At 38.6% G+C, this 22,464-nt stretch overlaps 1 protein-coding gene across 3 annotated transcripts in view; it reads left to right on the top strand.

Moving 5' to 3' along the window:
* Positions 1-18,045, top strand: part of pdlim5b (PDZ and LIM domain 5b) — a 39,318-nt gene extending 21,273 nt beyond the window's left edge. The window contains exons 4-15 of one of the 3 annotated variants that reach the window (XM_079256295.1): positions 7,343-7,376; positions 9,856-9,878; positions 10,678-10,698; positions 10,815-10,838; positions 11,193-11,347; positions 11,921-11,948; positions 14,147-14,310; positions 15,658-15,838; positions 15,985-16,165; positions 16,658-16,778; positions 16,866-16,981; positions 17,089-18,045. In XM_079256295.1, coding sequence (XP_079112421.1) covers positions 7,343-7,376; positions 9,856-9,878; positions 10,678-10,698; positions 10,815-10,838; positions 11,193-11,347; positions 11,921-11,948; positions 14,147-14,310; positions 15,658-15,838; positions 15,985-16,165; positions 16,658-16,778; positions 16,866-16,981; positions 17,089-17,178 — 1,138 coding nt within the window. In that variant the 3' untranslated portion in view covers positions 17,179-18,045. Of the gene's footprint in view, positions 1-7,342; positions 7,377-7,679; positions 8,204-9,855; positions 9,879-10,677; positions 10,699-10,814; positions 10,839-11,192; positions 11,348-11,920; positions 11,949-14,146; positions 14,311-15,657; positions 15,839-15,984; positions 16,166-16,657; positions 16,779-16,865; positions 16,982-17,088 lie in introns of all 3 variants that reach the window. The other 2 variants (XM_079256296.1, XM_079256294.1) reach the window with 2 other exon arrangements.
* Positions 18,046-22,464: the final 4,419 nt, after the last annotated feature.

The raw sequence follows: 22,464 nt of genomic DNA, 5'->3' as shown, positions 1-22,464 counted from the left end.
TCTAACTTAGTGAGGAATGAAGGAATGAAACACGATGCAAAATTTGTGGTTCCAGATGAAGTGGGAAAATTTTGGATTTAGTCATTTAGTGATCAGAAAACAGTTTGCTTTGATAATAAGAAAAATATATATAACCCCCCAAAAAAAACAACTAATATTTCTAAACAACAAGATTTTTTTCACTCATGTTTATTAAAATACCCCAAACCCAGGAGTAAGAATGAAGCACAAGTACTAGGGCTGCTCGAATATGACAAAAATTATGATCACAATTATTTTGACTGAAATTGAGATCTCGATTATTTAACACGATTATCCATTATTTTTAAACAACGCTGCGCCTCCTGGTGTTCTCGACGGTTGAGAGGAGATAAATAACATTGGTAACATTCGCGATGTTATATAAGACACGAGGAAGAAGCATTGAACAGTCTTATTGAGGTGGGCAGGAATGATTTCCTGTAATGGCCTGTGTGATGGCGAAGCTGTCATAACGTCATATTATAAGCAATTGTCATATTATAACCGTCTAATGTACGGTTCCGAGTTCTTTTATCTGCTTTTACCGCTTATATAGGAACTATTTTATGTTGGCCTCAATGTACGTTTAATGCCAAACAACCGCTGTCAGTCTACAGCGCGTTTTTCTCATTCACCTGTTAAAAAACAGTTGATCTGAACCAGCTGGTTAACACGTTGCTATGGTAAGGGATGGATATTACAGTGTTTAACTCGCCGAACTACCCATACGAAAATAATGCAGCCAGTCACTGACACTGGTATAACCTATATTGTTGTGAACTTCCACAACCTACTGCAGTTATTCTACATTGACCTGCAGCCAGAGCCGACTGACACTGGCCGCCTGGGAGGGCTTTAGGACGGGGAGAGACTCCCGCTGCTCGTCCATTACAGTAACTGCAGAACAATATGTGCCTTCAAGTCAGTCGCCAAAACACCAAAAAGTCTCTAATAACTCCAGTAAAAGTTGCGAGACTAGTCGATTTTAACAAAAAAAAGTCGGCAAATTTAGCGAGAACAGTGTCTGAATGAAACCAAAGCGGCTGTGGGAGGAGTTTACAGCACAGCTCTGCAATGCCAGTGACACTCAATTGGCAACTGAAGACAGCAGGAGCGGAAACTGCTAAAATAATCAGACCCTTTTATTTTTTATGATTGTTGAAAGCCCAGCCCTAACAAGTACAAACCTAAAGGAATGTCCTCCATCAAGCACCATGTTTTCCCATCCTTGTCCCCAGATTTGATTTATGATTTGATCAACCCTGATAACACTGCTCACGTCATAACATTACAAGAGTTCTGTGAGATGATTTATGGGACTGAAGTTTTGTCCCATTATGTCACTTTATCATAGTTTACATTCTTCAAGTAGTCCCTTAAAAGACACTTGAAAATCCAAACCATCTGGATGAAGAGTGTGAAAACATGCAGCTGAGAAGAAAGACTGTCTGGTGCTACATTTGTAGTGACTGATGATGTTTCGATGACTTTTCCTCATCCAGATTGTGATTTGCTGTATGTTCTATATCAAATTAAATATGTAAAAGTACACATTTTTGGAGTCACTGGATTATGAAAAAGATAATACGGTGGTAACACAGATACTTTACTATTTAGTTTGGAAACTGAAAAAAGAGGCATCCAGCTCAGAATTTGTTGTTAAGTGCAGTATTTTTGCATTGTCCACACAAATTCAGCCCACATGCACACACTCTTGATTAACTTTCCAGTGTGTAGGTAAGAACAAACATGTTTTCAAAAGAGAGGAAATGAGCAAGTGCCTTCCTTATCCTGTCCTTCCACTTTACAGTAAACCATAACAGATAGCATGTTGAGCCTAAATTAGGACAATCTGTTTGTGACAGACGGAGGTAAAAGACTCTAGAAAATTGTCAAAATTTAGTTTAACTCTATTTCACATAATATTTGCTGAATTAAAACTATATTGGATCATAGCATTGATAGATCCATCCTTATATATTATTAGGCTTTACAATATAGGTTTGTACATGAATACCTCCAGCTTGCAGCGGTACAGTAGTTTTATTAATAGAACAGATTAGTTTATTGAACATATTAATCTGATAGTTGCCTTTTGTAGAGACATTTAAGATGTTGCTATGAGCTGGATTGTTCAGTTAATTTTATAAAAGTTTTTTGGCTCTAATGTCATGGAAATATGGAGCTGCTAACTGTTACAAGGAGGTTGTGGGAAGCAGCTTTAGGAAAGTTGCATAATTGATGTTTATTCATGTGCACTGAAATGTGTAGCGGAGTGCCATGAAACACCACGTCCAAGAGGCTGCGGGCGTTGCTTCCAAAACCCTCAAAGACCATCCAGATCAATTTTTTTTCATTTCTGTTTTTATTTATTTATTATGAAGCTCATGGAAGGTACTAATATGTTGATGTGCAGATCTGTTTTGAATGTTTTTTTTTTTTTGCTTTTCATGAGCTCTCACTACATGATAAATGGAAATGACATACATCAATATGTCTCTTTTGTATGTTTTTATCTCCTTCAATAGCATAACTTAAAATTTGTTTGACTAAACGTTAAACCTTCAACTGCAAGGGTGTCTCTTGATTCAATCTGCAGACAACCACAACTTTTCACACAACAAGCTATGGCTACAGGGTAAAGTAGAGGACAACCCAATAGAGCCCAGAACCCCCTCTGAATCTTGGCTGCCTTAGCAAGATGTGGTGTGGTGGTCGGAAGAAAAAGGAAAAAACGATGGGGACTTTTTTTTTTACAATACTCAGACTCGTGTTTGAAAGACACATATGATCTACAGGGTAGTTTGTTCTGTTGTGGCTGCAGTGATATAACCTCAGGGAAAGCCCGCTCAGTCTACTTTTTGTCTGACTTGGGCTGCTAAATGTATAAAATTCAAACTTTAATATTTTGCTTTGCACTTTCAGTTTACTATTTGTTCATTCATTTTTCAAGTAAAGCTCACATGACAAGAGTTAAGCCTGCAGTGAAAAGCTGCACTATTCAGAGAGAGGCACATGGAAATTGATGACATGGATGCCATCTGTCAGTAGAACGCATGTGACTGCTGACATAGATGAGTGCACAGAGGTAATGCTTGACGTGCAAGCACAAACAGCAGACATGCACACAGGGTAACAGCCATGTTGGTGGAGTATCGAGGCAACTGACAGCAGCTGCAGTAGCAGTCTGGTAACAAGCTGATTAGCTTTTACTTTGCTATAGCATCTGGCATTTCTTTTACTATTAGTACTGACACAGTTGTAAAACATTAAACAACACCTTGAAATGTTCTGTTCTGCTATTTAGCCCAATGAAGTGCTGCTGTCAGCTCTACTTACACCTGCAGTTTTTTTCACAGACAAAGGATATCTATGGGGTTTTGTTGGGGTTTTTTTTTTTTTTCCATGACTGATACAATATCCATCTGCTAGAGTCATTTTTTACTTTCTAATGTCTTTTTTTCAGGCTTTTCTTCTTCTTGGGGTTATCCTGTCCAGGAATCGCTTAGGTAGCAATCACAACAGTTATTGTGAGAGGAAGATCTTGGTTGAAGGAAGATTTTGAAATAATATTAAAATGTTTATATCATCTACTAAGTCCTTTTGTAAGTTCTGTTCTCTAACTTTAAATATCTGTGTCAGATTTTAAGTCAGAGACAGATGCTGGGAGTTGCAGGGTTACTACAGACCATTTAAACATTTTTAACTTTTCCACAATCAGTAATGTTTTGCTTCTTCCACTGCATCTGAAATGCTGAAGTGAGTGTAGGAAAAATGAAAAACTTCTTAAATGTGAGCAGTTTTTCCTTTAGGCTATATATATATATATGTATATATATATATATATATATATATATATATATATATATATGTATATATATATATATATATATATATATATATATATATATATATATATATATATATATATATATATATATATATATATATATATATATATATATATATATATATATATATATATATATATATATATATATATGAGGCATGAGTGTGTGCTGAGAAAGCTGTCTATTAACCTCTCCATCATTCAGTCATTCATGCCATTTGCCAGATTGTTTCTCTTGGCCCTCAGAGAGACGGGCAGGGTGGAAATGCGTCAGTGTGTTTTGCCCTCAGGCTTACTCCTCCTGTTAACCTCCTCATTTTCTTATACTGTGACTGTGCATCTGTGTGTGAGTCAGGGAGGGTATATGGAGAAGTTTGAGTTGATGAAAACCATGCTCCACACCACCTTTTTCTTTATAATATTTGGTTGTCAGGTTCAAGTTCTAATGTTTACTTTTATCTAGCACCTATTAGCTTTTATTCAAGTATATAGCTTAAAAATGTGGTCCACAGATCAAGTCTGCAGATGTCTTGCGTGATCGAATAAAGTTAGGTATCTTGATTAGATCAGCAGGAAAGAAGAGGCATGTTGAGACTGAGCTAGTTCCTCACCTGGAGCAAGATTTCTCTGTCCTGTGAACAGTCTGCCACACCTCAAATAATTTGGAGATGAGAACACCCTCTGATTTTGCAATTACAGCAGTTTATTTAACACGAGTGAAAAATGTATTCTAGTGCTCAGTGGTAGCACAGTTAAGTGTAAAATATGATTTTACTCCTCCAAGGGAAATCATTTTACATGCTGTTCATAGAAAAATTGAACATAAAGGCATGATCAGTCACGTTTGACTGATCATGTGTAATGCTAGAACCGCTCTGTATGTTAATCCTGTTCATTCATGGCTTTTCTTCTTACTACTGTTACATATTTCTTAAGCACAATAAAGGGGAGCTTCCAGAGGAATCTCAGCTCCAGAGTGAATGTTAAACCTATGCTTGTCATAAAACCCCTCGATGAGCAGAACTCAGCTAATCTCATGGTAATATCTATTTGCATCAAGATTAACCAAAAAGCAATATTTCTGCTAAGAGACCAAACACGCCTTAGTGCCACAGTGTTTGTCTTTTCAAAGCAAAGGTTGGTCTGGCTATGCAGACAGCAGAGGGGCTGAGTGGAGCAGATGTTCAGGGGACCACCCTGGCAAGTGTTTGTTCAGTTTGCTTTGGGAAAAGACAGAGGATGAATCCGCCCAGTGATCCCAGTCTGGGACACCGATAGCAGATGCACACTGCTTCATTGTAGACTTATTTCTGTTTGAAATGGGTTGTGCTTTTTGATCTTTAGATCTTGTGCAGCTTTATCTGTGTGCTGGTTCTCTACACGTAATCATACAATACATAGGAGTTGCTCATTGGAAAATAAGTAGACTGTATATTAGCTGTCAAGTGGAAAATTGTAAATGGAAGCATGGGAATGACGTACGCAGCGGACTGCAGGGTGCGGCTGTTTAACAACCTGCCCCTGTGCTCAGTTACTGCACTTCAGCTCTGTCAGAAAGGAAATGTGTGAGTTTGTTGACTGTTTTCCTGACATGATAAAGGACAGAGAGAGGAAGGGAGCCAGGGGGACACACTGTAGTGATTGCTCCGGAATCAGCCTTTCTGACTCACTGTCTGCTTTTTTTGCTTTTGTTCAGTTTTGTTTTTATGAGTAACGAGGGACACATTATCTCTGTGTTCACACATTGTGTTCTGTCTGCATTTGAGTTTTAATGCTTCACTTGCAAAGGATTTGAAGACTTTAAGTTGCATCATGAGATTTATAGTTTGACATATAGGGTTTTGTGTTGTGCTAATGGTTTTTATTCATTAACAATAAAAATGACGAAAGCCTTTCAAATTGTAATATTTTGATGGACAGCGCTTGAGAGTATCAAGGAAACAAAACAAAAAGGGGATGAGAGGTTTGTTGTATATTCTTCAGTTTCCAGAACGTCTCAAGAGACGGATAAGAAAGAAGACGAGACGAGCAGGCAGCTTTCGTCTCCCAAAGGAGCTAAAGCTGTGGCAGCTGCTTCAGTCATAAGTGTAAATCAGACACTAGTCTAGGTGTGGACTCTTGCTTTAAAGCACTGTATGGTGTTTTTACACACACTGCACAGCTAACCATGTTTTAACACACTGTTTGCGGATGACTTGCAGTTATTATTATTAATCATCTAAATTTTCAGAGCCCGAACAGCATTTATATAGATTTTGTGTGTTCTAACTCAGGCACCAGGGTCTTTTTGGAGGTCTTTTCCTGTGACGTCTCCATTCCCACCACAGGAAACAGTCCAAAATAAATTTAACCTTAAGAAGCCTTTGTAGGCCCTTTGAGAGACTTAGTATTTTTGAGTCTTTGCTCAGATTGTAACCAAATAATTACAAATAAAACTGTAATGTCTGTCTGTGATGGCACAAATAAAAACACCCTCAATACTGTAACATTAATAGGTGGAACATAAATGGAAGTGATAAGTAAACAGCAGAGGTCAGGGCAGCTCCTTAATGAGACTGCTCCAATTGTAAATAGCAGCAAAATCAGAGAAAGTTTTAAACTCTGATTTTTTGTTAGCAGTTCAGGGACACACACAAAAAAGAAACTCCAGACACCACAGAAATGTGTAACGTAGTGTTAATGGGGCTGAATTAGACTTCCTAGTTTTGCCAGTGAGCAGGTGCTGAGACCCCCAGGAGCACAGATGGGATGGTGTGTCTGGGCTATTGCACATTATGCAATCTTACATATTCCACCTTGTGGTGTTCAAAGTTGATCTAACTTTACCTAGAGTATAGTTTATGGCCTTTGATAAAAAGTAAATGAAGTTGTGATTCATCTTTGGAAACAAGAAGTGTTCCAAACTGATCTTCATTAATTCAGCTGCAATTATAGGTCATTAACTCCATTAATCCTCTGCAATCTAGAAGCTGTTATAGAAAGCAGGCACACCAGGTAAAAGACCAGTGTTGTGACTTATTTGAAGAATGATATAAGTGTTGGTAATAATTCTTAATTCATGGTTTAATTCATAGAGGTTTGAGTTAAAAGTTTAACTAAATTAATTTGATGATTTAATGGTTAAAAAAATTATTCTGTTCCAGAGTTTGACATAGGTTAATGTGCTCAGATTTGCATGCGAGAACTTCATTACCCACAAGGCATATGGATCAAGAACGCTTTGTTTCTATGGTTTTTTGGCGCAAAAAGAAGAGTAATTACCAGAACAAGGTGAAGTTGAGTTAAAGATTTCTCTGTAACCTGTGCACTCAGAGTTCACTACAACAGACGTTCAACCTCAAGCTATAGTCTCATCTCATCCTTTTTTGATGCAGTTCACTTAAAAAAGAAAAAAAGAGAGGAAACAAACATTATTCTTTTGTTGTTGTTGTATGAGCAGTTGCTTAATAAATCTACTTTCTGTCTTCACAGACCGTCCACTGTCCCTAGTGATGGCGTGCACAAGGTATGAAGTAAAATGTTCATTTATACCTTTAGTTTGATAATTATAGATAATTATAGCATGCTCATTGTCCCCTTCTGAGATGATTTGACAGGCTGTGTTGGCATGTATAACTGACATGAGATTACACATTTTAGAGCATCTTAAAACTTATTTGGCACAGTCAAAGCTTTCCTTCACCTAGCAGCGTGAGAGCACCGTTTTTATGTGATTGTGTTATGAAGGTGGGAACGCTGAGTCACTTGCACAAGTTTGTTTTTGTGGATTTGCTGTATGTGCATGTTGTTTGTTTTCATCTTCACCCAGGATGAACCTCAGGAGATTATTAAGCCTGTGCCAATCAGTCACGCCGTGCCAAGCAACACACACACAAAACCATCAAATCAGCCCAGTCCTGCTTACAACAAGACAGCTCGGCCATTTGGGGGGGTCAGCTGTGGGGTTTCAGGCTCGTCCTCTCCTGGTGCTCCCAAAGTTGCCTCTATCCCCTCTGAATCGTCGGCTTTCACACCAGCTGCCCCCTCTCAACCACCGCAGCCTCCGTTTCTGCTGAAGTCAAGCGTCACTGCTCAGGACTCAGCTCCTGTAAATTCACTTCCCAAAAGCAGCCCCGGTCGCTCTGCCTTCACCTCCCCATCTGCCTCTTCCTCCTCATCTAACTCCTCCTCTCCAGCCAGAGTGACAGCCCCCTCCTCCCAACCTAATGTCCCACAGCCCTCCGTCTATAACACTCCCATTAACCTGTACTCCAACGCCAACGCTTGTGAGGTGGCTATGGGACAGAGGCGAGGTCTGTTGGAGAGCCAGGGGCTCACAGAGCATGTCAATGGGTAGGTAACACCCACCCATCCAAGGTGTCACACACCTTTTCACTTACATTACGCCTTTTTCTTAAAGAAATTTAATTTCATTGAAAGTTTTAATTAACAAACTCGGAGGATGTAGCTCACAGAGGCGGCAGACTAGTGGACATTTTTGTGGTTCTGTTGATGTTTATATGATCTCCTGTTCTGATCTTCCCGTTACTTCATACCACATTACTGTAGAAGTCACCTCAAAATATGTATCTTATTTAAAAGCAAACATCAAAACAGCCCATTGTCTAAGTTTTCATTCAGCTGCATGGAAGGAAAGTCTGCAGCTCTTTTACATTCTGTTTAAGTCGTGTTCAGGGCAACTCAAGGGGGAGAAGAACCAAGACAAAATAGTAACCGATGCCACTGCCTGCATGTCAGCAACTGACGTTGCTCAAACAAGCGTTCTGTTCAAAACTACCCGCTGGTGTAACATTTGTTTCTAATTATCCCAGTTCCCAGCAGCCCCGTGCTTCTCGAAACCAGGGACAGATCGTTGTTTAAATTAGTACATTATGACTGATTACAAGTACTTTAGGTGATTTAGATCATTTTTGTAAAGTTGCTTGAATAGTTTCCATTCATGCATGTAACAAGAAGTGGATGAGTTTTAAACAGATGTCCTTCACAATTTCTTTTTTCTAGTTTTTCACAAGTTGATTTTCTCCCTTTTTGGGGGTTGTTGCTGTAAGGCACCACCTGTTTATCACAAAGTGCTTCATCTTTCCTTCTTAACTACTTGAATTTAAATAAAAATGTCAATTTTTTACTATCACAGACTGAAGTGCAAAGCCAGAGACCACAGCATCACTTTGGATTCACGTTGGTTTTTAAAGCCGAGTAAAGAAACAGAGCCTGTAACTTGAAGCAGACACGAGACGCTGTGTCAGATTTGCTAATTTGCCAGACAACACTAATATGGAATGACTGAAGGCATCACTTTTATTTGTATGATGGTTAATTGTCAGCAGAAATTTGTCAGCAACAACGACGTGGGAAATTGATGTGTTTGAGCTTCATCAGCAGACCTTTTGTTCACTGTTTAGCTTTCAGTTATCAGCAGTTATCAGTAAAGTACTTAACATGAATATTAAGTATTTTACATTCATGTTAAGTACTTTACCACTCCTTCCTCTTTTCTGTCATCTAAAAATCAGGATAATTAAGATCTATCTAAAGAAGTCTTGGCTTTCAGTCACCACTGAATACTTGCTCTCCTGTGAACTTTACAAACTCTGTAGTTGTGACAGTGGTTTGTTCGGGGTTATTTAACATCATTTTCTGGTTTTGGTCTGATAGCTTTTTAAAAGCTCCAAACAGTTTTTTGATGTAAAAAAAAATCCTAAAACAATTTATGCCTGAAAAGTTATCCATTTCTTCTACATCTCCTCTGTCTTTCTTTTATTTCAAACTATGGATTGTTGGAGTGTCTTTGTGGAAGCATGTGAGTGTGTGTGTGCTTTGTGTTCAGACCTTCATGCCTTTTTTTGTGGTTTCTGTGTTTTTCTTTGTGCACATTCTCTCAGAAGGGTTTTTTTTGTTTGGACTGTGCTTGCTTTTTCCAACTGCACTATTTATTCTCCTTCTTGGCTTCAATTGTTTTCTGTGTACCCTTTCTTTGCCCATAGGAGGAGGAAGAGGCAAACACCAAGTTAGTTCTATGAGTGAGAAAATGACTGCTTCAGTAGCTGTCTAACCACGTGGAATGTGACTGTAGCCTCCAAGTTTCTCTGGTTTATGATTACCAAAGGCATGCTGACACCTCTTTAAATTAACCCTCATTTTCCTGACTCACTCATTTCAAGAGCCAAACAAACCTGCAAATAATCAGCTGGGACAGCAGCGGACACCCAGTGGGGGTCAGCTTATTCATTCTCTCAGGTGCATTTATGCTAGGCGGTGCTGCGTTTACTGCCGGAGCTACCAGACCTGTGAACACCTCTCACTTCTTACTGTAACACCCCTCAGCTTTGCATCTGTCTGCCTTATCTGCTGCCAGTGTCAGTATGTTTAATAAAGGACAGTAAAAATCAATGTCAGTATATTCTGCTTTGGCTAAAAATGGCTTGACTTGTGCATTTTGTGATCAAACACAAGTTGCACAAATTTCCAAAAGTCACTCACAGTGTGAGGCAGAACGCAGACACTAAACTGTGCATGTTGACGTTCAAAATAGAATATTATTGCATTTTAAAGCTTTGGTCAGAAATATGTTTGGAAGAAGATGTTATGTTGAGAAAGCTCATCACTCCCATCTTGTGGTGCAACACTTACTCATGCTAATGTGCAGCTGATTTACTTAAATCCATCTATTTAGTTGCATACTTTTCACTTGCTCACTGTTGTTCATCAACCTAATTAATTATTAAGATGGCCTGACTTTTCAAGTACATAGTTATATGTTTTTATTACGTGGCTAACTTTTATTCTGTGGCCTCCCCCTTTAATAGTGAGCCAGAGAAAATTCTTAAGTAAGTAAAAATTAAAACGGTAAACTGTCACAGTGTGTTTGCCAACTAATGACTTTAAATTTGGGTTTTTGTCTTTGTCTATTTTCCTCCTCCATGTTCTCATTGGTCATTTGCAGAGCTCCTCCAGCTAAACCTAGGAGGTAAAATGATAAAAAAAAACTGACACCGTAGATCAGGTCACTATGTGTTATGCATCTTATGGAGTGATTTGGATCATGTGAGGAGCACTTTTTGCACAACTTATCTCTGTTATGTGCACTGTGTGTGTTACTTGCAATGAAATATGTTAGCAAGAGTGGACGTGTGAGCATTTGTTTGAATTGAATATTATAATCCTTTGGTCAAGATCAAGTTTTTATGCTTTTATACTTAAACAATTCATTCCATAATACCTTGAATGTTGAGCTCTGAAGAGGTCAATATTATCTGCTGATGATGCAAATATCTTCTCTTGCCATTTATACATGTTCATGGTTCTTCCTCTGGCTGCACAGGAAACCTGTTGTGGAGTTTGAAAACAACGTGTCCCCATTAAGTGATGCCAGCAAGAAGCGTCTTATTGAGGACACGGAGGACTGGCACCCACGCACGGGCACCTCTCAGTCTCGCTCCTTCCGGATCCTGGCCCAGCTGACTGGCACTGAGAATGGTGAGAATTGGTTCAGGCTTAGTTCATGGAAAACGTAACTTTACTGTTTTTACTAAAAGTAGCTTTAACCATTTAAAGCTTAACCCAAGAAATAATGAGGAGAAATGTCTTTTTTTTTTTATCTGAATGCTTTTTTTTTGCCTTTTAACAAAATGTAAATAAAATAATTAACAAATATGGGTTTTTGCATACCCACTGTTTATTTCCATGTGATGTGTCAAAACGACTGCAGTGCAAAAGGTTCCCACCATGGGGCAGAAGACAAGGATCAGATTGGGTTCAATGGGGTTTTAAGCAAAGTTTTTGCCATTAAGTGATGCAAGAAGCCTCAGAAACTGTGTGCATCAAATATGATATATACATCATTAATTACACAAATATCAAGTTTTCTTGCTGTTCTTATAGCAATAAGCTCCCAGAATGGACCTGGGCGAACTGTCAGGGTTCACTTTATCATTTTTTAGCTTTAGTCTCCACAGATAAAACAAGCAGGCTGTCAGCCCACATTCTCACTGACCATATATTCTGCATTTTATTACTTTCTCATTGGTGTCTTTATTTTCCTCGTTCCAGACCAAATTCCAGAGAATAATGGAAAGAAGTAAGTGAATGGAGATTTTCTAATATAAATGTATTTACTATGTGTTTGTGCATGTTTGCGTTCAGCAACCTCTGTGTTTTATGTCCATGCATTTCCTTACATCAGCAGTCATGTCAGTAATGTGTTCCATTATTACCGTTTCTGAGCGCGGTTTCATGTTCAACGTCAGCCGTTTAAAAAGTTTTCTTAAAAGCACATGTAAGGGCCTGGGATTTAGAGTTAAGCTCATATTTCCTGATTTCATTCTTGCACAAAATGTTTAGCTCTAACCCAGAGGGAGATGGCTGACTGGAGACAGCTATGGAGTCAGCAGAGGTTGTCATTACCATGCTGCTCTCAGTTTAAAGTCTATTTTAATTGCCAGGAAAAACACAGACTGCCCTCCATACCAGCTCATCAGATAATTAGTGTGTCATTCACTAGAAGTTGTGGTAATGCGGTTAACAGCAATTCTGCCAGGAGATTCCTGCTTTCTTCTCTTTATGAGATTTGTTTCTGGGGATTTTTCCAAAATGTAGGGATAATATTTCACACAAACATTGTTAAAAGAAATCCTCTTTGATTGTTGTCTGTGATTTTTCCCTTTATCTTTCTGTTTCTCTTGTTTTTGTGCTTTAATGTTCTTTTCCTTGTTTTCTCCTATCGTAACTGTCCAACTGTCTCCTTTTCTCCTTTTCATTTCAATTCTCCCGTCTTATGGGGCCAATCAGAGTGAACAAGTTGGATCCAGAAGTTATAGGACACAAGTACAACAAGCTGAGAGACTGGCATCACGACGTTTCAGCTCGAGTGCTAAATGTGTAGTTGTGAATAGTTTATGTCTAATGTATTATTTAATTTTAAATATAATGAACAAGACATTGCTTTATTTTGTATACTAGCATAATCACTGTAACTATCTGGTGAAGTAAACACACTGTTGACTGTCTAACTCCAAAATGACCAGAAAACAAACCTTGATGCTCACATTATTGTAAGGCACCCTTTCTTTGCTAATGTGTAAGTATTTATTTTAAATGTGATGCATGACTGAAAGCAAATACATACATACACTCAGCATAAACAGATTGTGTAGTGTAGTTGCAGCTCTGTAGCCTCCATATTCTTCTTTATTTCATCCTTTATTTTTCTGAGCATGTCTCTGCCTTTTCCCCAGCTTTTCATTGTTTTGCTTCAATAAACTATTTTCCTTACTGCTTTTATGTTTTTTCCTACCTTTTTTCTTATTTTCCTTTTGTTTTGTGGAAGTAAAGTTTATCTTTTGTCTTGTTTTGTGAACAGAAGAGATTAAAATAACTACTTTATTGTTTAAAGGGTCATCTACTTTGAATCGGTTGTATGAGGTTACCAGGAATTCAAACAGAAACACGTAACATGTAGGATTAGCGTAGAAAGTACACACGAGATTATCAACATTTTGATTAAAAAAAAAACAAAAACAAAACAATGAATTCTTGACAGCTCAATCTGCAATAATGGCTCAAGTTCAAGTAACATAAAGGGTACTCCTACATAAAGAGATATTTGGATAAATACTTAGAAGGTCCAGTTGGAGAGGAAAGCAATAGAAGCTTACAAGGTGGAGACTGGAAATATTTCCGCTCCATGTTTCCTCTGGAAATGTGTTGTCACTGGAGGTTTTGCACCACCAGGGAAAATTGACCCTCGCTGAATCATGGTGTCTTGTCATTCCTGTTTTTAGCACGATCTAAGCAACCTCTTTATAAGCCCAGCAGAATTACAATTTAGAATTTTAATTGATAATAAAAGTTGAGTGTGAAAGAATTTATCTAAGGAGAGACTTATACAGTAAATTCTGTGGCATCATCATCTGTAATATATCATCATGTCATTACTTGTAGATACATATGAACAGTGGGTGGCAGCACATATTCAAGCACAAAACAATATTTATGTTGCATTTTTATGTATTTTTTTCTTTTGCCTGCATTGGAAACACCAAACTGCAGGTCAAATGAACCAGTCTATATTCAGATTTAATCTAATTAGTTACACACATTGCTACTTGTGGATTTTATTCTTTTTCATAGATTTGTTGCAACTGAAACACAAGTGATGACAGAATCAGTTTCTGCAGCTTCATATTTTAATCAGAAGAAGAGGTGAATCCAGTGTAGTGTCTTTGCATGTGTTTGTCATGTGTCATGATTTATATGACGTGTGTATCTGTCTCCTAGTGAGCCAGCTGACAAAGCTATTCCCACAATGCACACATCTCCTGCTGCAAAGACATATTCCAAGTCTGCAGCAGCACCCAAGAATGGGAATGCTGCCCCTGCCTCCACATTTAAGACTCCTGCAGCCCAAAACAAAGCCTCCTTGCTACCTGGAGGTCTATCAGGTAGAGCAACATATAATGTGCAGGAATCCACACCTGTTCTGTGTTGACTTTTGTTCTTTCTTGCCTCTTAGATCATTGTGGTTTGCCTCTTCCAGGATGGTGTGTTATGTGTTGTTGCTTTTTTTAGCCTACAGAGGGCAGTCCCATTTTGCTCAATTCCTGCTACAAAGCTGGAACATTTATAGCAGGTTTAATACCTTACACTAAGTCATTTAACATTATGGGTCATATAAAAAGTCGAGGTATCCACTTAATGAGCTCAAGTTATTGGCTTTTCCCAAGATCCCCTGTGTTAAAACGATTGTTAAATTCAGAATTATGGATTTTAGTTTGTGTGAAAGCTACTCATGAAATTCAGCAGTCCCTGCCATGAGACATCAAACTGGTCAGTATAAATATTTGCTGAAAGGTACTGGTCAGGGGTCATTTTATAAGCATTACCACTAAAATAAAAACACACAAGTTTGTTTTCACACAAGACCAGACATGATATTTGTCTGAGCACAGTTTCCTTATGAAATGGCTGTTAGAGGGAGGAACAGCAGCGGACACTGCAGCTTTCTGTTGGCTGCTATTTATGAGATTAACACACACTTATGTTCAAGTAAACAGATTCATATCGCATAATGGCCACGTGGAAGAGGGCTAGTTAAGTGGAATTTACTACTTAACATTTAATTTGTTTATTTTTTCGCATGAATTAATTATTTGGTGAATTTAACGTCCAACCCTCATTTAAAGATTCAGTAAAGCACCACGGAGGAGCTCCGTGTGTTTGGAGCTACAAGGGACTCTGAGCCTCCTTCAGACATGCTTTAAAATATGTCGGTATTTTCAGTCATTTACAAAGCATCCTACAGATGTTTTTACCTTTTTATTAAAAGTTAACACTTTTGTCCTCCTGTAATTAACATTCATTGTGTTGAAACACATTTTATCTATACATTTATACTGATTTAATTTTCATCATATTTATATTAATATAATCTAATTTCTTATAACCTCCAACTTGGCTTATTCCCACTGACACATGGTATCTTTGTCACATTTTCACTAATTCAGCTGGGTGAAAATGTGTAATCATGAAAATGACTATTTTAGTGTGAACCTTTGAGTTGCCTCTGTTTTTGACTGCACTTATGACTCTCCAACTCTCCAATACAGTGTTGTCATGTTTATAATCAGACAAAACAAACTTTATTTCTTTGCCAGCAATGCTAAGGAAAATCTCATTAATGAGTAAAGTAAATTAAAATAGCATTGATTATTTAGTCATAATCAGTGATCAGCTCCTACTTTTACTCATGTTCTGCAGTCTTGCTTTGACTCGTAACTTTTCTGCTTCAGGTCTTCCTAAAGTTGGAGCAGGTCGTTCATTTGGAAAAGTTGGAAGTATTGCTCCAAAAGGACCTGACCTCCCCACTCCACAGCCACATCCAGAGGACCTGAACTCTCTGGTGCAGAGGGCTGAGCACATCCCAGCTGGTACACGCACCCCGATGTGCTGCAAGTGCAACAACGTCATCAGGTACATAACAAAGACTTCATTGACAGTCAAGGCTGTGGATCAATAAAATATGGTTTACTAACAACACAGCTCAATCAGTGTAAGGAGAACCCTTGACTAAAACTGTATGTATGCTTAATCTCCTGTCCCCCACCTGCTCTCACAAGGGGCCCATTCCTTGTGGCCATGGGCATGTCGTGGCACCCTGAGGAATTCAACTGTGCTCACTGCCATTCCTCCCTGGCAGACCGTGGATTTGTTGAAGAGAAAGACCAGGTGTACTGCGTGCGTTGTTATGAGCAGTTCTTTGCTCCTTCTTGTGCCCGATGCCAGCAGAAGATTCTTGGGGTGAGTTCAAAATCACAGACATTTACTCTTTTCATTAATAGCAGTAAAAGAAGTTTTTTTTTTTTTTTTAAAATGTTTTTTTTTATTTTTTACATAAAAACACAATTACAATGCTGACTGTTGAACATTTCATCCTTTGACTTTACATGCACCAAACTACAGTATGATTTATTTTATCCTCTATTGCATTAGAAATAGTTTTCTGTCTCACCTGGTTGAGCTTCATATTGTACATATTAAAGCTGTAATCTATTGATACATCTATTATAGATCATCAGATTAGGACTATTTAGTTATCAGTGTGGAGACCATTAAATTTATGTACATTTAAAAGTGAATTGTTAGAGAATAATATAAAACATATCAAATTCTCACATTTTGAGTCTGTTTTATTTACAAAAACTGAAAAAGCCCATTAGCTTTATTAAAATAACTGTAAAACAGGACCAAACCTTAAAACCTGTTTCCCACATTTTTCCATTTTCCCTGCAGGAAGTCATGAATGCCCTGAAACAGACCTGGCACGTGTCCTGTTTTGTCTGTGCAGCCTGCCAACAGCCAATCAGAGGCAACATGTTCCACATGGAGGATGGACAGCCGTACTGTGAAAAAGGTACAGAAGAAAGTAGACCCAGCTAAACATTGTATTGCAAATAAAACCATATTGACTTAGCATTTAGTTTATGCACTAATCACACAGACTACTACACCATGTTTGGTACCAACTGCCACGGCTGCGACTTCCCTATCGAGGCAGGAGACAAGTTCCTGGAGGCTCTTGGATTCACTTGGCATGACACCTGTTTTGTGTGTGCGGTGAGTCCACAATTTCACAAAAATTTCACACAGCAACCAATTGGTAGATATTAAAAATGCCATGTGGGTAACAGCACTGCCCTGTTCTTGTTTCGCTCTCTCCACAGGTGTGCTCTACTAATCTGGAAGGCCAGTCTTTCTTCTCCAAAAAAGACAAGCCTTTGTGCAAGAAACATGCCCACACTGTCAACATCTGACCTGACCTTAAAGATACAAAGAAAAGGAAAACAGTGTCAGTCCACAGGAATTTTAATCAGATGTTTTCTTGGTTGTTTTGGGGTTGTTTTTTTTTTGGGGGGGGGGGCTAAATACGACCTGGTTTGCTAGTTCATTTGGTTATAATAATGGATGGTGAAAGATTCCACTGTAAGCTTTATTTTTCTTATACTACTTCATCAGTTTGCTGTCCTTATTTCTTATTTCATATCACTTTGTAGATGAATATGCTGTTATGAGTACATTGCACTGTTAGTATTTGCAAATAGATATTTAAGACATGTGCTTGGGTCTGGGTTCTGTATTTATGCTAGAGGTGTTGAGCGCTCGCTGAGGCATTTGTGTTCAATATGGTAGAGTTTGTTGCAGTGACCTACTGAGCCCTGTCAGACACTAGAACATATTTTGGATGTGGAAAGCTATGCCATGCGTTATAAAAAGCCAGTGTAACATTTAGGAATCAGGATTATTTAACTTTTAAGGACAAAGAAATATTTATTTGTAAGCAGCGATAATGTGTTTAGTGTGTTCCAGAGATAAAATGGGAAGTGCTGTTGTTGGTTTCATATTTTTAATGTTTTAAACTTGCATGGTATTTCATCAGCACCTCTAAGCAGCATTCATGTGTATGAAAGTGTCCGAATTATACACTGTGTCAGTCCTGTTTCATTGTTAATGTATTCAGGAATAATTTTGTAAAGGCTCTGTAAAGACCTGAAAAGTCAAGTACAAATACTTCTCCTCAGCAGCAAGAAACAGTATTCAGCCAGCTTCTGTCATTAAAATGCTATTTTAGATTACTACAATTCTCAGTTTTAGGAACTTGTTTCTGACTGTGTCACGTCTCATTGGGACTTTGTTGCATCCTGTATTGGAATATTTGATCAATAAACAAAACATTTTAGTATTGCAGAAAGTTTTTCTTTCTTTTAATTCCCCCCCCCCCCCCCTGTTTTTCTGTGTCTCAGTGTTTCTGTGTAGCTGCCACTTATGACACTTTTTTAAAACACTATATTGCAGAAAAAAGGAAAAGTAAATCTATATAAACATGCAGTAAAATGGAGAAACTCAGTTTGCGCTGAGAGAAACAACACTTTCTCTAAATATCTGATCTGCTTTGCATGTACAGTCACAATCAGAGCATGTCGTTATGAGTTGCCTAAAGACATTGCGTAACTTTCACATGAGCTGAGTTTGTTAACGTGCACTTCTTAAAGACGTCGGAGGTGGGAGCTGTGCGCGCGGGGTGGTGGTGGTTGGGGGGGCAAAACATTATAGCCCGTGGTAGTCTGCGCCTGGAAAACTGCCGCAAGAAAACAGGGGACGCGCACAAATGGGAAGAAACCGCAGAGGAGTTGCAGCGAACACAAGTGGGTTTGCGGAGCTGCTGCTGGTCACGGTAAGGAGGCTCGCGCGCAGTTTGAGCTCTCATGGTGGATGATCAGGCTTCTGCCAGCGAGCTGAGGGCTCCGGAGTTTCTTGTCCGTGCTGCTCTTCATTACAATTCAGGTGGAGAGCTTGAAGAGCTTCTGGCAGCTGCAGCCGATCAGCAGGACTCTACAGGGTGTTATAGGTGGAGTCCGTGATGATGATGATGATGATGATGATGTTTATCTGTAACTGCTGATGTAACTACGTATTAATGCGTGATCAGAGCGAGAAATGCGCGTGTTGTGTTAAGATGAAGATGATAATTGATTCATATCAGTGATTTGATCATTGATGAGGCTGATGGAAATCTCTGAAGAGATGATTAAACTAAAGTACTCGAGCTCTTCTTTCCTTCTTAAAGACTTTTTGTTTCTGTTTAAAACCAAGTGGAATAATATTCATGTCATTTGGATGAAAGAACTTCAGCAGTTCTGGAGCTTTCTGGCTTTTTGCGTGGTCTTCATCCCCCCAGATGCTGCACAGTTCCAACTCTTCAAACTTCCTTTTCTCCGAGTGCTTTAAGAACTTAATGTCCTTGTTGACCCCAAAATTAAATTATCAGCTCACTGAATGGCAAAGTGGGCCAGCAAATGAAGATCATATGACACAATCAAAAGCTCCTAAATGTAAATTTGGCTAGTATGTGAGACTGACTGGATTTCCTGGTTTCTGCATTCATTTTTTTCAGTTTTATGCAGAGGTTTTACACAAACTATCTGTGTTAGCATCTCGCAGATGCTGTTAAGATTTTAAATGCACAACCCAGAAGTTAGTCATCTGCAACCGGTCACTGTGACATCAGCTGATATTTATATCAGCAACTCAGATCCCAGAGGTGACTACACACACAACCTGCTGCACCTCACACAGGTCTGCTCAGCAGACATCCAACACTCCACAGGACAGAGAACCTCATTGAGGTGCAGCCTAGGTGAGGGCTTAGATAACATTAAACACTGAGAGGTTGAATAAGTCACCACTCAGCTCTTACTGTGGTGCTGTTCTTCCTCCTGGCAGGAATAACACCCATCTTTTGACATACACGATGGGGATGGCATGCCAAGTGAGGGTGTCTGGCAGGACAGCTCTTTGTGGTCTACCGCAGGCTCCTGCCTCAAGTGTTTCACTGTGTTGGGCACTCCAGCTCTGATGGCGAGTGTAGTATGTGTGTGTTCTCCTTGTAAGGCCAGTTCTGGTCTCAGCATGAAGGCAGGCCTGTCTGTTGAAAACATCTGCGTGTTTAAAGCCATATAAACTGAAAAAATAAGAATAATATGGTATTACTTTAAAAAAAATAAAAAATAAAAAAAAATAAAAAAAAGAGAAATTAGGCATGAAAGCTGAAAATAAATACCTAACAGCTGAAGTGGATGAGAAGCCACCCAGTCTTCAAGTCTTCTGCATGTTTTTTTTTTTTTTTTTTTTTTTTAGCAAACTTGCATGGTAAAACGCAACATAGCGTCTACACATAGACTAAATCCTGATTTTTCTAATGTGAACAAATGAATGAAAACAAACACTCATTATCTTGTTAGATACTGGCCTGAGTGTTAAGGTTGTCCAGAGGGCTAAACTTAGTAAGCCATGACATTTAACCCCGGTTTCCTCCCTTTTAATTACAGGAAGCAAGTCCGGCCAATCCGGGTGGAGATTGTTTGCTGCATATTAACAAGCTGAATAGGAGCAGTATTTGAGGACTTCACAGGTAATGACTTAATTTGTGGGAGGGAGAGGGTTTTTTTTTTTTTACCAGAGAAGCTGAAAGATGTGGAAGTCAGGTTTGTAATGGCTGTAAAAGAGTAGAGAAGTAACACCCAAGACCAAAGTTCATTATCTCCTGCTCTTGTAATATGAGCACAGTGATAAATGATGAAAGCACAGTTTGTCAAGCTGCAGACTGAAAGGGTTTCAATCCCAGACATAACTTCTAGAAATGTCTTCTCCAGATGCCAGAAAGTCATATGTTTTTAGGATTTCCATTGGTTTATTCTCTGTAAGCACACCCTCATATCAATACTTGCCACTGGAGTAGCTTCTTTCTGAACGTCATTCGCTGTGCTTTTGTGTGTGTTGTAGTTTCATTGTTTCTGTAGCTAAATTAATGCACATGGATGTAGTTTCTCCCAGATGTTGAGATGGATTGTTGACTTTCAGTAAGTTTAAATTATAGTTACCATCATCATTATCGTCATCATCTGCAGCTTTTTGCTTTGACTCCCATCAAGACCAAAATCACCAGATGATTATGTTCCACTTAGAAGTTGTCATTTTACTTCTACTTTGCCGTAATTTAACAAATACAGATGTGTAAGCACAGATTTTTATGAATTCGTCCATGGCTGCTGATGAGAGACAAAAGCAGGCAACAGGATTTACTCAAAGCCCCAAGCTGCACTGCCCTTTGCCTGGTAGGTCAGCGACCATGTGAGAGAAAGCAGACATCCTGTCATTAGAGAAAGAGGCAAAAAAAAAAAAAAAAAAGAATAAGAAGTAAAGCGCAGAGGATGACAGAGGGGGTGATTGAAGATCGAAGTACAGAAAAGGAGAAGGGGTACTTTACATGATTGGCTTTAAGTCAAAGTGGGGAAATGACCTGAACATGAAATTTAGTCTCACTCCTTACATTTGTAGATGGAAGACATATGAGCCCCTTCTAATAACTCATTATTTATTATTATTTATTTTTTTCCAAAGGAAGACAAGTGCTGGAGCTCTGGCTGGGTACAGTGACAGGATGTTGTCTGATCCCTCATGCTCGCATGGTAAGTCACACTACCAGTCTGTCTGAGAACATTTCTAAGCTCTGTGCCATCGGTCACGTTTTTCTACACTGTGCCGATTGTCATAATGAGATGCAATGCTAAAAGTGAACCCATGATTGTAATGCAGTGTGATTCACCTGAGGCTCATCACCAATAATATTGTGAAGAAAGTGTAACCCAAAGCTAAAAGCTGTATTGATCAAGATAAAGTGTTGATTCCCCTTTCAGCAGAGGTAGTATTTAGCAAAGTCCAGCCTTTGTGTCTGTGTTTGTTTTTAAGATTGTAATGCTGTCTCTGCAGCGATTTGCCTCCAAAGTGGCAAGCTAATTGACTTTATGCCGAGCCTGTTGACAGGCTATGTAAAATAACCCCGAATGATTATGACAGAATCCGGTTTTCTCCTCTAAAGTTTCTGGCGAGACAGAGGCTCCATCTACAGACTGGAGTGCCGGAAATGAACAAGATCAACTTCTCATGGAGTGTAGTAAACTTTAGATACTCTCAGAAGCTTTCATTTCATCTGCGTGGTAGCAGAGCAGAGTTCATGAAATTACTACTAGAAATGACATGTTTGAGATTATGTTTAATGATGTGTTTAAACTGTAGCTAGTACTGTGTATTCAGTACTTTTTTTCTCATATAACCTGAACCACTTATAAAATAATGCACACAGAACCATCATAATGACATGTTTTGTTAGAAATACATCCCCAAAGTGTTTAATCTTATTAAAATTTAGTATACCTTGTTTTCTTTAATGCTGGAATAATTTTGTTTCTCATTTCACCGCCTCACTGACAGTTTTTAAATCCTCTCTTAAAACACATCTTTTGTCTTTGGCTTTTAAATCAGTCTGAGATGCTGGTTGTTTTATGATTTTTTATTGTTTTCTGCACTTACTGTTTTATATTTTGTTTTTTAATTTACTGATTCTATTTTAAACTGTCCTGTGTTTGAACTATTTTATGTGGCTATGTGTGTGTGTGCAGCTCTTTGGCCAATCTTGATTGCTTTTAAAGTGCTCTATAAATCAAGATTAGTTGAGTTGTTTCTAGAAACATTTTTCTTATTAT

This window comes from Telmatherina bonti, assembly GCF_933228915.1.
Source record: "Telmatherina bonti genome assembly, chromosome: 17".
In the NCBI taxonomy this organism is placed as follows: Eukaryota; Metazoa; Chordata; class Actinopteri; order Atheriniformes; family Telmatherinidae; genus Telmatherina; species Telmatherina bonti.
The sequence above is the reverse complement of the archived record's forward strand: the minus strand, read 5'-3'. Positions and strand labels throughout refer to the sequence as shown.